The 17494-nt window shown below is 36.8% G+C and overlaps 1 protein-coding gene across 1 annotated transcript in view; it reads left to right on the forward strand.

Annotated features, from left to right (window-relative positions):
• MYO3A (myosin IIIA) overlaps nt 1–17494 on the forward strand; it is a gene marked incomplete at both ends in the record, with an annotated part of 108968 nt that overhangs the window by 65459 nt on the left and 26015 nt on the right. Inside the window, 10 exons of the mRNA XM_081346272.1 lie at nt 4324–4440; nt 5351–5455; nt 5797–5880; nt 7590–7792; nt 8475–8573; nt 8720–8834; nt 12362–12488; nt 13606–13816; nt 14456–14603; nt 17216–17369. Coding sequence (XP_081202398.1) covers nt 4324–4440; nt 5351–5455; nt 5797–5880; nt 7590–7792; nt 8475–8573; nt 8720–8834; nt 12362–12488; nt 13606–13816; nt 14456–14603; nt 17216–17369 — 1363 coding nt within the window. The remainder of the gene's footprint in view (nt 1–4323; nt 4441–5350; nt 5456–5796; nt 5881–7589; nt 7793–8474; nt 8574–8719; nt 8835–12361; nt 12489–13605; nt 13817–14455; nt 14604–17215; nt 17370–17494) is intronic.

The raw sequence follows: 17494 nt of genomic DNA on the forward strand, positions 1-17494 counted from the left end.
TCCCGAGTGCCGTGTAACAGAGTGAGCGCCTGTTACTCGTCCCAGCTTCTGCCAACCTAGCAGTTCGAAAGCACATAAAAATGCAAGTAGAAAAATAGGGACCACTATGGTGGATAGGTAACAGCGTTCTGTGCGCCTTTGGCGTCTAGTCATGCCAGCCACATGACCACGGAGACGTCCTCAGACAAGCACTGGCTTTTCAGCTTTGAAACGGAGATGAGCACCGGCCCCTAGAGTTGGAAACGACTAGCACACATGTGCGGGGGAACCTTAACCTTTACCTTTTAAGATATTTTTATTTTGTAGGAATGTTTTAAATTGGAATGATATGCATGCTTGGAACAAATAATCACCTTTTAACTGTTTTGTACAGTGTGTCTTCTTTCAAGCTATCTGCTTTTTGCTGTACTTAAGTTGCGTTAGATAGTATTGAGGACAAGTCATTTAATATTAGAACTAATATACAAACTAAAACAAGTGACTTCCACACTTCATAGAACTTCATTTTAATTTGTCTATTAGGAAATATACAATGATAAATAGTATTTCTTCAAATGTACAACGGTACATTACTTAACCCCTTCATGGATTACTGCCTTGTCGTGGCGAAGGGGCTTGCGTAATTCAATGAAGCTATGAGCTATGCCGTGCAGGTCCACCCAAGACAGACAGGTCATAGCAGAGAGTTCTGAAAAAACGTGATCCACTGGAGAAGGAAATGGCAACCCACTCCAGTATCTTTGCCATGAAAACCTTATGGACAGTACCAAAAGGCAAAACGATATGACGCTGGAAGATGAGCCCCTCAGGTCGGAAGGCGTCCAATATGCTACTGGGGAAGAGCAGAGGGCTAGTACTAGTAGCGCAGAAAGAATGAAGCGACTGGGCCAAAGCCGAAAGGACGCTCAGCTGTGGATATGTCTGGTGGTGAAAGGAAAGTCCGATGCTGTAAAGATTTTTTCTCCATAGGAACCTGGAATTTAAGATCCATGAATCAAGGAAAGCTGGAGGTGGTCAAACAAGAGATGGCAAGACTGAACATCGACATCTTAGGTATCAGCGAACTAAAATGTACAGGAATGGGTGAATTTAATTCAGATGACCATCAGGTATACTACTGCGGGCAAGAATCCCTCAGAAGAAATGGAGTAGCCTTCATAGTCAATAAAAGAGTAGGAAAAGCAATACTGGGATACAATCCTCAAAATGACAGAATGATCTCAGTTCAAATCCAAGGCAAACCATTCAATATCACAGTAGTCCACGTCTATGCCCCAACCAGCGGTGCTGAAGAGGATGAAATTGACCAGTTCTATGAAGCCCTACAGCACCTTATAGAATTAACACCAAAAAATGATGTCCTTATCATCATGGGGGATTGGAATGCTAAAGTAGGAAGCCAAAAGATAACCGGAATAACAGGCAAGTTTGGCCTTGGAGTACAAAATGAAGCAGGGCACAGGCTGACAGAATTTTGTCAAGAGAATACGATGGTCATAGCAAACACTCTTTTCCAACAACCCAAGAGACGGCTCTACACATGGACATCACCAGACAGTCAACACAGAAATCAGATTGACTATGTGCTCTGCAGCCAAAGATGGAGAAGCTCTATACAGTCAGTAAAAACAAGACCAGGAGCTGACTGTGGCTCAGACCATGAGCTTCTCGTTGCAAAGTTTAGGCTTAAACTGAAGAAAGTAGGGAAAAGCGCTAGGCCAGTCAGGTATGAATTAAATCATATCCCTGATGAATATACAGTAGAGGTGACAAGTAGATTTAAGGAATTAGATCTGATAGACAGGGTGCCTGAAGAACTATGGACAGAGGTTCGCAACATTGTACAAGAGGTGGCAACCAAAACCATCCCAAAGAAAAAGAAATGCAAGAAAGCAAAATGGTTGTCTGAGGAAGCTTTGCAAATAGCTGAGGAAAGGAGGGAAGCGAAAGGCAAGGGAGAAAAAGAAAGATACACCCAATTGAATGCAGAATTCCAGAGAATAGCTAGAAGAGATAAGAATGCCTTCTTAAATGAACAGTGCAAAGAAATAGAAGAAAACAATAGAACAGGGAGGACCAGAGATCTTTTCAAGAAAATTGGAGAGATGAAGGGAACGTTCAATGCAAAAATGGGCATGATAAAGGGCCAAAATGGCAGGGACCTAACAGAGGCAGAAGAGATTAAGAAGAAGTGGCAAAATTACACAGAAGAACTATACAAGAATGAGCTTAATGTCCCTGATAATCACAATGAGGTGGTCACTGACCTCGAGCCAGACATCCAAGAATGTGAAGTGAAGTGGGCGTTAGAAAAGCTGAGCAACAACAAAGCTAGTGGAGGTGACAGTATTCCAGCTGAGCTATTCAAAATCTTAAAAGACGATGCAGTAAAAGTGCTACACTCAATTTGCCAGCAAATTTGGAAAACAACAGTGGCCACAGGATTGGAAAAGATCAGTTTACATTCCAATTCCAAAGAAAGGAAGTGCCAAAGAATGTTCAAACTATCACACCATTGCACTCATTTCTCATGCTAGTAAAGTTATGCTTAAAATCCTACAAGCTATACTCCAGCAGTATGTGGATCGAGAACTACCAGAAGTACAGGCAGGATTTTGAAGATGCAGAGGAACTAGAGATCAAATTGCCAACATACGCTGGATCATGGAGAAAGCTAGAGAGTTCCAGAAAAACATCTACTTCTGCTTCATTGACTATGCTAAAGCCTTTGATTGTGTGGATCATAACAAACTGTGGCAAGTTCTTAAAGAGATGGGAGTACCAGACCATCTAATTTGTCTCTTGAGAAACCTATATGTGGGCCAAGAAGCAACAGTGAGAACTGGTCACGGAACCACTGATTGGTTCAAAATTGGGAAAGGAGTCTGGCAAGGCTGTATACTGTCACCTTGCCTATTTAACTTATACACAGAGCACATCATGAGAAAGGCAGGCTAGATGAATCAAAAGTTGGAATAAAGATTGCTGGAAGAAATATCAACAACCTAAGATATGCAGATGCTACCACTCTAATGGCAGAAAGTGAAGAGGAACTGAAGAGTCTCTTGTTGCGAGTGAAGAAGGAGAGTGCAAAAGTTGGGTTGAAACTAAACATTAAGAAAACCAAGATCATGGCATCCGGCCCTCTCAATTCCTGGCAAATAGATGGGGAAGAAATGGAGGTAGTGACAGATTTTATTTTCCTGGGCTCCAAGATCACTGCAGATGGGGACTGTAGCCAAGAAATTAAAAGACGCTTGCTCCTGGGGAGGAAAGCCATGGCAAATCTAGACAACACACTAAAAAGCAGAGACATCACCCTGTCAACAAAAGTACGTATAGTCAAGGCTATGGTCTTCCCAGTTGCAATGTATGGCAGTGAAAGTTGGACCATAAGAAAGGCTGAGTGCCGAAGAATTGAGGCCTTTGAACTATGGTGCTGGAGAAGATTCCTGCGAGTCTCTTGGACTGCAAGGCAATCAAACTGGTCAGTCCTAGAGGAGATTAACCCTGACTGCTCTTTAGAAGGCCAGATTCTGAAGTTGAAACTCAAATACTTTGGGCACCTAATGAGAAGGAAGGACTCACTGGAGAAGAGCCTAATTCTGGGAAAATTGAGGGCAAGGGAAGGGGACGACAGAGAGTTAGGTGGCTGGAGTCACTGAAGCCGTAGGCGTGAGCTTAAATGGACTCCAGAAAATGGTAGAGGACAGGAAGGCCTGGAGGAGCATTGTCCATGGGGTCTCATTGGGTCGGACTCGACTTCACAACTAACAACAACAACCAGAAATGATAGAGTGGGGGAGCCACTTTTCACAAGATTTGGAGCCATAAAAATCTCATATTTGTGAAGTTATACTAAGATCAAACTCTCACTTCATATTGCAATGATATGAGTCCTTAAAGTATAGTAATCTGATTTGAATCAGCCATAGATTTGTATGTTAAATGTCTCATAAGATTCAATCCTTGATATCTCAAATGTTTCAAAAATAATAAGTTAGGAAGATTTTTGGATCACCACTGCCACAGCACAGAATGTGGATAAGGAAGGAGTTATATTTCATTAGTAGATCATAAGCTTGGCAATCTGAAGTCTCCCGGAGTCAGTTCTTGAGATTTTGTTCTACTGATTGATTGCTGATTATGGACATATGGATCCAAGAGTTTATCATGCAGGTAAAATTCAAAATTAAGAATGCTGGTTTCATAGCTAAAGAAATCTAATATATTTTCTTCCTAACCTCTCTTCAGTTAGGTACTCCTTTTAAAAAAGGAAACATAACTAGCTTTTTTCTTCCTCTTTCTTTCAATTTCAAACAGAATACAATAACAGAGCAACTTGAGAAGAGCTACTCTCGAGGTCAAATCTACACTTATGTGGGAGACATCCTCATTGCAGTCAACCCTTTTCAGAAGTTAGATATTTACTCTACAAAGGTATGAAAAATAGTTTGTTTAAGGCAGACATGTCAAACACAAGGCCCGGGGGCCGGATCCAGTCCGCGAAGTGGTTTCATGTGGCCCGTGAAGCCATCCTGGAAACAGTGAGGGAACGGCCCCCACTGTCTTGGCCCTGGCCTAGAGACCCTCCTTCTGCCAGAGACCCTCAGATCTGTCCCACTCCTGCCCAGGCCCCCATAGGCACCCTTGATGCAAACGATGTAGAGCTGGCCACGCCCACCCAGTAGGCCATACGCACTCTAGCCACGCCCACCCAGTACGCCACGCCCAACCTGGCCATACCCACCTGGTCTCCTGAGGGCAACCGCAATGCTGATGCGGCCCTCAATGAAATTGAGTTTGACACCCCTGGTTTAAGGGGACCGTTGGAAAGGTCAGAATTTGGGCACTGAGCCCTGAAGCATCTTAAAAGGAAAATCTTCTTGCTTACTATATATACCTTACAGCTATCATGGCTTGTTTCTATGTCCACAGAAATTTCCTTGGGGTGTTTGCTTAGTTTGTTAGAAGCAGTAACTGAGTTAAAAAGAGGATGTAGGTGCCAAGGCACATGTGTGCAAAGGTCTCATTTCCTATTCTTCACTATAGAAATAGTTGAAGAGGAAATAGAGAAAATAAAACAAAAAAATTACATCTGAGCATTATAATTAAACAAATTAAACAGATTAGGTAATGAACTCATAAGTGGGTATGCTCAGAAGGCCAGGAAAAGAAATACTTTGTCCCAAGAGTCAGGTTTGCCAGGCTTTTAAAAATGTGACATGTTGTAGTAAATATTTCTCATTGGAATCATATTTTGATTTATCAGGTTTGTTTTTACCAGTATCTTTGTTTTATGTGGCATAAAACAATAGAATACATAATATTTACCCTTTCTTTCCATCAGCATTCCAGATTGTACATCGGGGCTAAACGGACTCACAACCCTCCACATATTTTTGCTATGGCTGATACTGCATATCAATCAATGGTCATCTATGGGTCAGATCAGGTAATTCTAATAATTCCTGTAAAAATGTGCAGCAGCAATTAAATCCAATTAAATTCAAAGCAGAAAAAAAGAGTATTGGAAAAAGCATAGGCCAGTGTTTCTTAGTCTTGGCAACTTTAAGATATGAAGGAATTCTGGGAGTTCTTAAAGATGCCAAGGTTGAGAAACACTAACATAGGCATCGTGAAATCTGTGCCCAATCTCCCTCTAAAGCATTCTTTTTTTTCTTTTCCTTTGGAGTCAAATAACTATAGATCCCTAGTTCCAAGGCCAAACCTAATACCCATTTTGATTGCATAGACATTAATTATAACAAAAATATCCCTGGTTTTTAATTTCAGTGTATTGTCATTTCTGGAGAAAGTGGTGCTGGGAAGACTCAAAGTTCTCATCTGCTAGTTCAACAGTTGACAGTCCTTGGAAAGGTAAGGTAAATTTTAAAAACTTTTGGGGTGGGGTTCACTTTTGTTAGGATACTAATGTTGAGAGTATTTGATAATACTATGTACCAATCTTTGATAGGAAGTCTTATGTATCTGAGTAATTGGACTAGACCTGATATTTCTTACTGTGTAAACCAATTAGCTAGGTACAACAATGAACCAACTGTTAGACACTGGCAAGCAGCTAAACAAGTATTAAGGTATTTGAAGCAGACTATTCACTACTCGTTATATTTAGAGCCAAATCGTGAGTTAATCCTCACTGCATATGCAGATGCGAGTTTTGCCTCTGATACAAGCACTCGTAAATTTACCTCAGGGTTGGCTGTAATGTTGGGTGATTCTTTGATTGGAGGAAGTCCATTAGACAAAAACACATAAGCTTATCTACAATGTAGGCTGAATTTTCATGTCTATTAGTGTTATGTACAGAACTGCTAGTGTACAAACAATTATTGTTAGATATGGGTTTAAATGTAAATGATCCATTCATTGTATATGAGGACAATCAAGCTGCGATAAAAATGGCAAACTATGCTGCAGTAAGAACAAGATCCAAACATACTGATCTTCGTTATTTAAATGTCAGACAATGTGTCAAAGATAATACAGCTAGAGTATTGTTCATCTGATGTAAATATTGCAGACCATTTTACGAAGGTATAAAGTGCTGTGAAACACAATGCTAATTGTGAAAGAATGTGCATAAGATTGTAAGGGTTATATATTATTCTACCCAAAGGGGAGAATGTAAGGCATATGGTGTTAGCCTACAATGTTGGGTTGAAAATATATTAACCATGATGTTATGTCTTTAAGATGTTAATTGGCCAATGGGTGTGTAAGTGTTCTCATGGCCATAAGAGGGAGCTAGTAACGTAGCTTCTTTCTCTCTCTGAATTCACTGCTTTCTACTATTACTGTTTTTGCTCTGTTACTGTGATAAACCTGGACTGTGTATTGACCTCTGGACCGGTAAGAAGACTTTGTATTTTGGATTACTCCTTGGACTGTTGCTATTGTGTATGACCTGGACTGTTTATTTTTGACTGTGCATTTTTGTTTTTACACCACCTTAAAGTAAACTATTTTTGCTTTTAAAACTCAGTGTACTCTTGTGTTTACTGTGTGACTCTTACTGCTCTCAGTACCCTTCCTTGTCTGTGCAACTCTTTGGTAGCACAAGGAGACCTCTGCACAACAAATCCTTAACAACTTTATCTCTCAAACAGTTTTTATCTTAAATGATCTCTACTTATTCTTTAATAGGCTGGGAAATTAGGAACTCTAATACACATATTTGTCAAAAGTAAAATTGGGTGGAGATGGGTTCAAATAAATGTGTTCCCATCAGGGAATTAAGATGTGAACCAGCAATTACCTACAATATCACAATTAAACTAACAAGTACTTACCAGTTATTTGTGGCATGATAATGATAATTAAATAAAATTTGTCCAAACAAAGTTCCTTATATTAGGAAAAACAAACCACACACCTTTCTAGCATTAAAGATCTACTTTGGGTAATGAAACATCTGCAAAAAAAACAATGAAGCTCTGAGAGCATCAAGGACTCCACAATTCAGCTCTGAGCTACAGATATTTTCTTCTATTGATAAAACGTGTCTTGTACATATCCTGAGAAGATGAGTTTTTAAATAGTTTCTAATTTTAAAAATATTTACTTAGGCTAATAACAGGACTCTTCAAGGAAAAATTATCCAAGTAAACAATCTGTTGGAAGCCTTTGGAAATGCAGCCACTATTATTAATGATAATTCTAGCAGATTTGGGAAATATCTGGAAATGAAATTCACTTCTGAAGGAACTGTTGTAAGCGCTCAGATTTCAGAATATCTTCTAGAAAAGTCTAGAGTCATATGTCAAGCTGGGTAAGTGAAAGGAAAGGAGCATTTTACCGAAAAGGAAAGCAGGGATTTTTAGAATGAAGTTTCGGTTCAAATAAAAACAATGTGTAGTAGAGATGAATTCAGGTTGTATGGGCATGGGGTGAGATTTTATGCAGCATTTGCATAAAAAGGTGACATGCATTAATATAATTCAGGAATTATGTATTCATGTTATAAATTTTATATAATCCAATAAACATGCAGTGAATACACTATGTAAATATAGTCGTGGGTGAATCAGTAAATGTGGGCTTGGCATAAATAACAGACAAATTTGATTGACCATTCATCCTAAACTGCCTGATTCACTTTTTTTTTGCTAAAGGGGAATCACTAAAACACACAAAAAGAATAAATTAGAAAATAATGTTTCTAATTTAGCAAGACTATAAAATAGGCAAGAGATTACTTTTCTCAACTTTAATCTGCTTCTGGGACAGGTCTGTTCTTATATTTTATCAGTGTGTAACCACTTAGCTTTAATCCCTTCCTAAAGTATGTAATGGCTTTGAGAATAAACGTTAATATTTAGAAAGTGAAATAAATTTTAATGTTTAAAATGCAATATGAATTTCAAAATAAGAAAAAAACAGATAAAATAGGAATTCTTAGATTTTATTTTAGTAGCTACAGCATTGTAATTTGTTTACTTGCTTTGTTACAGTGGGGAGAAGAATTTTCATATTTTCTATTACATCTATGCTGGATTGGCAGAAAACAAAAGATTACCTCATTATAAATTGCCAGAAAATGAACTCCCAAGGTAAAAAAAAACTTTGTATTTTCTTGCTGTAGTTCGCTAAATTCTCAAATAAATATATTTTCAAGTTAATTTAAATTGAAAAGATCAAATGCCTTGTATTAATTTTCCATGTGAAAATTTTCACTTCCCCCCCACCATTTAATTAGTTATCTACAAAATGAACTTCTGACACCGGTGCAAGAGGTCCTGAACAATAATTGTTATAAATCCAAGTTTGCATCAGTTGAGCAGTGCTTTAAAGTGATTGGCTTTACAATGGAGGTAGGTAATTGCTGGAAATATTTAATTGGAATATTTAACTGGAAATATTTAATTGGCTGGAAATAAGGCTGGCATTCTGACAAATTAGCCATCAATAAGATATACAAATATGAACAATATCTACATATTATGTTAAAGAGACAATAAACAAACTAAAAAGGGAGCAAAAAGACCAAAAGCCCTCCCCACCAGCAGTCAATACCCAGATGTGCATAGATTAACTCCAAGATTAACATCAGGCCAACAATCAAGATGTAAACAATATGCCAATCAAGGAACTACCAAACAAGCTAACAGCCCAACCAAAGAACCTCCAGGACCGCTCCTACCAACACTGACAGAATATACAGATAAACTGAGAGCAAACTGATGATGTTTGTTTGTTTAGGTAATGAAACATCTGCAAGAAAACAACCAAGCATTAAGGATTCCTCAGATATATTTGTGATTTTAAAAAGTTAAGCATTATAATACCAAAATGAACATTTTTTATTATTGGGGCCTCTATAGCAAACTTGAGATTTCATTAAAATGGCAAAACATGTAATCTAATATCAGAACACAAGCTCCATACCACCTCTTATGTAGAAAAGGAGCAAAGTTTGGGTCATGATGCCTATCACTGCATTTGCCCCCCATGGAAGCCCATGAAAGCAGAAGAGCCGTAAGAACTAAAAGTGTATGAACATAAGAGCCAGTAAGATGGGAAGGTTCCATTGTTGGAGAAGATAAATCATTCAGGTTTTAGTTCAACAGCTGCTGATTGGATGACTGTAAGCCAATCATTCTTTGTCTGTGCAAGCAGTTTCACAGGGCTGTTTTTGTGGGGGGAAAGGGAGGAGAAAATAATTTGTTTGCTACCTTTAGCTTTTAGAGGAAAGATTAAATAAAATCCAAACAAATGATAAATATTAGAGCGCAACCATTTATTTATTTATATTATCCTGTCTTTGGGACATGATGACTCAGCAGTTAAATATGCTGAACGTGTCAGCTGGAAAGCTGACAACCCAGGTTCAAAACCCAAGAGCCGTGCAACGGGGTGAGCTGCTGTTATTCACCCAGCTCTTGCCCACCTAGCAATTTGAAAGCATATAAATGTGAGTAGATAAATAGGTAACAATTTGGTGGGAAGGTAATAGCATTCTGTATGCTTTGGCTTATAGTCATGCTGGCCACATGACCATGGAAGTATCTTCAGCAATGCTAGGTCCCTTGGTTAAGAAATGGAGATGAGTGCTGTCCCCTAGAGTTGGAAACTATTGGACAGGGTAATTTTTTGCCTATCATGCCTTTATTATTTTTATCAGTAACTCAAGGTGGCAAACCCACACCATATTCCTTCCTCCTTCTATTTCCCTCATTACAATAAACCTGTTGAGAAAGAATGAGTCATCCAGCTGATTTTCATGCCTAAGGTGCGACTGGAACTCACAATCTCCTAATTTCTAGCCTGGTGCCTTAACCACTAGACCTGACTATTGATATTGCTGAATACCAGGCCTGATATCCATTTTTTTTGCCTCAATTATTTGGTCGGGTTATTTTAGGAATTTCAACCCCAGTATATCAAGAAGGAAAGAGATAATAGAATTTTGCATATTGACCTTGGAAATATGCTGGGGTCACTGAATAAAACACATTGGTAGGAACCTTTCCTGATCATGGTTTTTCAAGGATGTTGCAACTTGCAGAGTTTTCTAAGAATATCTATGCTTAGAAATAGATATTGACACATGGCTAGTGAACAAAGGTTATGTTTCCTATGTGTATCACTTTTTGTGGTTTCTTACTCAATTACCCACTATTTAACCAAGAAAAGAATGAACAACTGAGCAATAATTATTGCAAGTGTGATAGTTGAAGGTACTTGATCACCAGCTCTTTCCAGAACAAGCAAGCTCCTGAGAAGAAAGGTAATGAAGAGGGTAAGACCTCTTTATTTAGCTCTCCAAGACGTGAAAGTGGGACCTAACTAAATAAATCTTGCAGTTATAAAGCAGATGTAAAATCAAGTCTAATTGACTATTTTGGTCTAATTATATTTAACACTGTTGAAATCCATTGGGCGAAATACAAAATCTCAAAAAATCAATAAGAATCTTTTCAGACTCTTAATCTTATAGTGTTTAAGATCACCTTTATTTATCAACTAGTTGCCTCAAGAATTTAGAATTGTATAATTTTAATACTATAATTTTAATTATATCATTTTGGCATTAATTCACATTAGCTTTGGAGAAATAAGAAGGTGGGATAAGCAATGTTTGCCTTATTTTTACACTTCAAGTTCTGTTTTTATTTTCCCATTTACAAAAGGCTGGGTTGTTTAACTTACCCTCCTCATGAATTCTTAAGAGATTTGCAAATATAATGTCTCCATTGATAGCCCCCCCCCCACTTCTACTAGGTGAAGGTAAACAGAAATGCCCAGTACCATAAATATGACATCTGCAAAAATGTAACCATCAAATCCAAAATTCTGTATTTAGAAAACATCCTATATAGATTACAACGTAGACAAAATAATCTGACTATTTAGGGAAAACATTTTGTTTTTCACTGGAAAGCAGTGTGTTCCACTAATAAATACATTTAAAAGCTAGATGTCACTTTGCATCATAAAATCAGACTAATGTGGCAAACCCAATTAAAAGTGGGGGGTGGGAGCAGAGAGAATGCTGCTGAAAATAAATGGCATTCATATCATACAAATTAGATTGAGCCATGTTTAATGTAATAGGGGACTTGCCCAAAGATGTCAGCTGAAATATATGTATTACTATGAGATGACCAAAATTGGCATAATAATTTCAGTCAATCCCAGAATAATTGAGAAAATAAATACAATGGCTAAACGGCTATTTTATTTAAACACCCACTGTATATTGCACAGTGCAAAAAAACCCAAAAATACACTGTGTTCCCATGATGAGTTAAGGTATAACAAAACACATTGTTATGCTTAATAGTAGTACTTAGGCATGATGCAAATTTGGGCTAGATTAAAATTTACATACAATTTAAAAAAACAAATAACTTTCTCCTTTACTTGTCATTTACTGTTGCAGCATCAAGAACTAGCTTTCAGTACACAAAAATCCAATTATAGAATAAAACAAAGAGACTGAAATCAATTTTCTTTTGTGCGTTTATTTCAGGCAAATCAACTAAATATAGTGTATTATTATAAGCATGAGTAATGGCAAGGTGCAGAATTATATTGTAGTTCAAAATAGCCAGAAAGAGCCTGGGTGGGAATTGCAGTCCAACATAAAGTGAGGACTAAGATAGAGATATGTCAAAAAGCCATCCTATTAATTTTAACTCTAAAGATTTACCTGGATAACATTTTCAATGTTCCAATGACATCCTTGCGGTTAATATTAAGGTGAAGTGAAAGACATGCAGCTATTAGAGAATGCTGATTTTTCATGAAGCACAAAATCAATATTTTAACTGATTATATTCCCTGTTCTGCCTGTTTTAAGAATGTATTTGAATGCTTTTTTACACTTATTTTTCAGGAACTAGAGTGTGTATACTGTGTACTTGCTGCCATTTTAAATCTGGGTAACATTGAATTTTCATCAGAGGTAACAGAGTACATGATTGACAAGAGCATAATTTCCAATCCAATGCCTCTGGAGAATTGTGAGTTACTCTAATCTATAAAATAGACTGGCAATGTGTTTCTTATAGTTCAGGAGGGCTTGCTTTCAGGGAAGTCTGCATATCAAGCACAGATAATTTGGAGCCTCCAAATATTTTCATCTTTAACTCTTATGATCTTCGCCAAAATGTTCAGTGTTCAGAGATTGCAGCATTTGAAGCAAAAGCTGAAGAATGCCAGTTTCTTATATCTAACCTATATGATTACAACCTTATTCAGCTGTCTTGTTCATTATGAATTCTGAAGCAATCTGAACATGGCAGAATACTATTGATAAAATTCTTCAAGACCTCCAATATTATTGACCTTGTCAACAAATGGGAGCCTGGTTTGACTGAATTAATCTTGTGGATGCCTAAAAGTGTAACAAGGTTTCCCCTGATGACATTCAACCTCAATTTTTCTGTTGAGATATTATGCCTAATAACGTTAGTGTAGCCATTTAGAACAGTGTCAAGTATACTTAAGAGAAAACTTCAAATCCTAGTGAAAAGCTTGTATGGCATTGCATTGTCAAATCATAAAAGATTTGATGTAGGATAGGCAAGATGTAAACCCAGGGCTGAAATAGCAGGCAATCACTGCAGACATTTTAATAAGTAGCGTAATTCTTTCATTGCAGTTTTCTGCTTAAAAGAAGTATTAAAAACAAGGAAAGACAGGCCAAAAGGAGAAGAAAGGTTATGTCAATAAAGACATACTCAGTCCTCATTAGGTTAAAATACTTTTCTATTTCTGCAGATCTTAGGGTCTTGCTGAGATCTTTCTCATGTGGGGTGGTGAGTGCCTTTTGGCTACAGTATATAAAAATTAGTATTCCAGGGAACTAAAATTGTTGTTAACATATTGGGTTAATTTTGCTCTGTTTATTATTGATTCATATTTGTTTGTACTTTCTGTGGGGCAATTTTCTTTTCATTTGAAAAACTCTCTTCCTTATAATATTGAATAAGAATAGGAAGCACAAGTAATATTCAGACCCTGAGATTACCGAAGAGTGCCTTAGGAGAGGTATTTATATAAAACTAAGTAACAGACCTGAACTTTCTGAACAGACCTGCGGAAATATGGAAGTAACACCATTTATTTGATTTCTAGCTTCTTCCTTGTTATTTATCCAAGCAAATAAGTTGCAAGAAGCCCTAACCTCTCATTGTGTGGTTACCCGAGGGGAAACAATTATACGACCCAACACAGTGGAAAAAGCTATTGATGTGAGAGATGCTACAGCCAAAGCATTGTATGGGTGGCTCTTTAGTTGGATAGTCAATCATATTAATGTCCTGCTCAAACCAACTACAGGTTTAAGGTGAGATTCCCTCCACCCCTCTGTGAATTGAGATGACTGAGTATTAATATGGAAGGTCCTCTGTCTGATAAAGGGACAGGCGTGGTCATTTTCTTCCATGCAAAGTCTTTCAAAAGTTCCAATGTATTTATGTAAAAATATTAAACACATGCATATTGTTACTATTTTTCCCTTCTTTTTTCTTTTCTATTTATTTTGTTTAAAATTTTTTTATTTTTTTTTAAATTTTTGTATTTCTTGTTTTAATTCCCTGTAAACCGCCCTGAGTCCTTCGGGAAAGGGCGGTATACAAATCCAATTAATTAATTAATTAATTAATTAATTAATTAATACCCAAAACAAAAAATGGAAAATAATATACGTTTTTCACCTGATATACAAATACTTATGTGTCCTATGTGCTTTGTCCAAGAGCATTGATAACAGAACAATTGTTTCTGTAATCCCTTTGCTTTCAGAAATTAATTCTTGCAGCTGGGATATTTAGCATTTGATGAACAGCCCTTCCAGAACTTTGGACATTAGACTCTACTAGTTTCTGCCTACCATAATTCCTAAGTATTTTAAACGAAAGCTTTCTGTGAAGCTGAAATGAAATAAATGAGACTAAAATGTAATACAAAGCTTTTATATTTTCAGTGGAAGCGATAAAGGACTAAACATTGGAATTCTTGATATCTTTGGTTTTGAAAACTTCAAGAAAAATTCTTTTGAGCAGCTCTGTATCAACATTGCCAATGAACAGATTCAGTTTTACTTCAACCAGAATATCTTTGCATGGGAACAGGTAGGCATGGTTACATGGATATGCAGGCCAGTGTAATTTTCTCCATTTGTGATGTTCTAGGAGCTATTGAAGGACTTGGGAACACAGTTCATGCTGCTGAGGAAAATTTTAGTTGAGGATCCCATATCCTAATGAAGGTTGGGGTATGGTTCTCATAAGCCAGATGAGCTTTAAAAACAAAAACAACTTTTCAGTTTCAAAATAGCAAAAGAGAGAAAAAAAATGTTTGCCAAAACTAGATTAAAAGTTAGGAGGGTAGTGCTCCTTTTTAAAAGTGTATAAGGAAGAGGAAGTCCCAGCAGTGATGTCAAGATGAATAGTTTTCATTTACTATTGAGCAACTAGTCAGTGGCACTGAGGCTCACAATCTGCAACTCGGGCAGCAAATGAGAGAAAGGGGTCTAACAATGCCCAGGCCATAACCATGCTCAGCCAGATAGGTTGAACATGCTGTAACCTGAGCATGCTATCAGCAATGTGTGGCTGTGAATGTGGAAAAAGTGGGATGGTCAGGCAAGAGGAGCACAGACTGTTCCTTAATAAGTAGAAATTGGGCAAATGGTATAGTGTTAAGCAGGCAGAAAAAGAAATCAAAAGAAAGAAAGAACTTGATACTTTCTGAATTCATATATTTTTATCTAGCAAAGGTAATATTGGCTTCCTTAGAGAGAGCAAAAAATAGAATTGGAAGAAGGGTGTATGTTTGTGTGTGTGTTCTGTGCACAATTCTTTGATTACTTTCCACAAGTTAAATGTCTGTCTGAAAATGCATTAAGCTTCTCATTTAGAGTATCCAGGCAACAGAATGAAGTGATAATAGGTTTGGTGCAATTGCAATTTTGTTTTGATGTGGAATAAGGCATACAGTATAATTTATGGTTCAAGAGCAAAAATAAAAATAAAAATGGACAGCATACTGAGCAATTCTTTATATAAAAGTGTGTTATTAATTTGCCAGCAAGCATATTAACTATGAATCCAGTTGGAATTAGCAGTTTTATTTTATGAAGGAAATATCCCATATCAATTTGAAAAATGGATAATTTAATATAACAGTATGATATATTTGATTTTTAAGATGGTTGTAAAACAAAATGGTACAATTACTAAAAATGAATAAACTTGATAGGTCAGTAAATAGATCTGTGGAGTTTGGAAAAAGAATGAAAGAATAATATTTAGCTGATTAAAACAATGTTTGGGATATTTGTTTTAGAATGTATTCTTTGTTGGAGAGAAAGAACAAATGTTACAAAAACCCCAGATGGATGATGATGCTTTGTTCATAGTGTAGAAAAAATGTTGCAATGCATTTTTGGCCCTTAAGTCGAGTGTTTTTACCCAGTAATTTCAATGACTGGGTAATTCCTCTTAGGGCTCCATAAATTGATATGGGAGGTAAACTACTGCTGCATTGTCCCTCTTCTGAATTCAAGAAGATAACACAGTTTCTCATTGAGGTCTTGATCCACGAGCATATATTATTGGATGCAAATTTCCTTCAGATTCCTTCTGCTGGGCCATACAAGACATGTGGCTTGATCTGCAGGAACCAGGATTACTGGACTTCCTTGCTTCTCTCTCAGAAAGCACAAATGGCTTGAATCATGGACTATTATGTTTGTTTTTCCAGTAGATGTCCTTTGCTTCATTCTTTTCTCTTACATTTTTAGTAAGGTTTTGGTGAGAATGAGGGCTGAGGCCTACACTCTTGAGATCTTCAGAGCAGCTCGAAAAGAATAAGTAGAAGCAAGAACGTGACTGGTTGAAATTGGGCACTGAAAAAACTCACGAGGGCAGAAAAGAAGAATAGAAAGTTTATGGAGAAATGCCACATTTTGGGACAATTTGTCAATTTGATCTTTGGCACTAGACAATTTTTTTCCTGTGTCAACTATCAACAGATTATGGTTATTTTTGATATGCTTTGAAGGTCAGCTTATAAAGTTACCATTTAAATTCGAACAAAATTAGATTCCTTACAGCTTTATAATAATGACCATTCTAACCATACCACTGCTAAAGGCACATGGTGCTTTGCGGAATGAAAATATTAATACCATCTCTTTTAGTTATTACTGGATTTTATTATTATTTGATTTAATTCCTGGTATTTTTTCATGATCCTCTGTAAAAACATTTGGGGTAATATTAACTCCAACACTGGAAGTTTTTAAGAGGAGACTGGACAGCCATTTGCCTGAAATGGTATAGGGTTTCCTGCCTGAGCCGGAGGTTGGACTAGATGACCTCCAAGGTCCCTTCCAACTTCTTCTTCTTCTTCTTCTTCTTATTATTATTATTATTATTATTATTATTATTATTATTATTGTTGTTGTTGTTGTTGTTGTTGTTGTTTTGTTATTATTATGAGAATTATTATGAGAATTATTATAATTATTATAATGAATGTTGAATGAATTATATAAATTAATTTCATGACTGATAGTCAAGTAAATAGACATAAGGATTTACTGCTTGATTGGAAGCTTAGGTTCAGACCATATTTCTTAGATCTTTTATTAAATCCATTTGCTTTTTTCTCTTTATTTACATACACAGGGCATCTTTACAAAATACTTCAGAAAAACACTTTTTATTATTTCTTACAGAATGAATATCTGAATGAAGGCATTGATGCACGAATTATTGAGTATGAGGACAACAAACCACTGTTAGATATATTCTTACAAAAGCCAATGGGATTACTGTCCCTTCTTGATGAAGAAAGTAGTTTTCCTCAAGCCACTGATCAGACACTTGTTGGTAAGCTGTTGGCAGCTTGTACATAAAGATATATTGGCCTTTTTTAGGGTTGAAAAAGAAATAGGATGAGTGGTAGAATTCAAATATGTGAACCACCAGTTCTCTCTGTGGATGCCACTTCTGGA

This window comes from Vipera berus (genome assembly GCF_964194415.1).
Source record: "Vipera berus genome assembly, chromosome: Z".
In the NCBI taxonomy this organism is placed as follows: Eukaryota; Metazoa; Chordata; class Lepidosauria; order Squamata; family Viperidae; genus Vipera; species Vipera berus.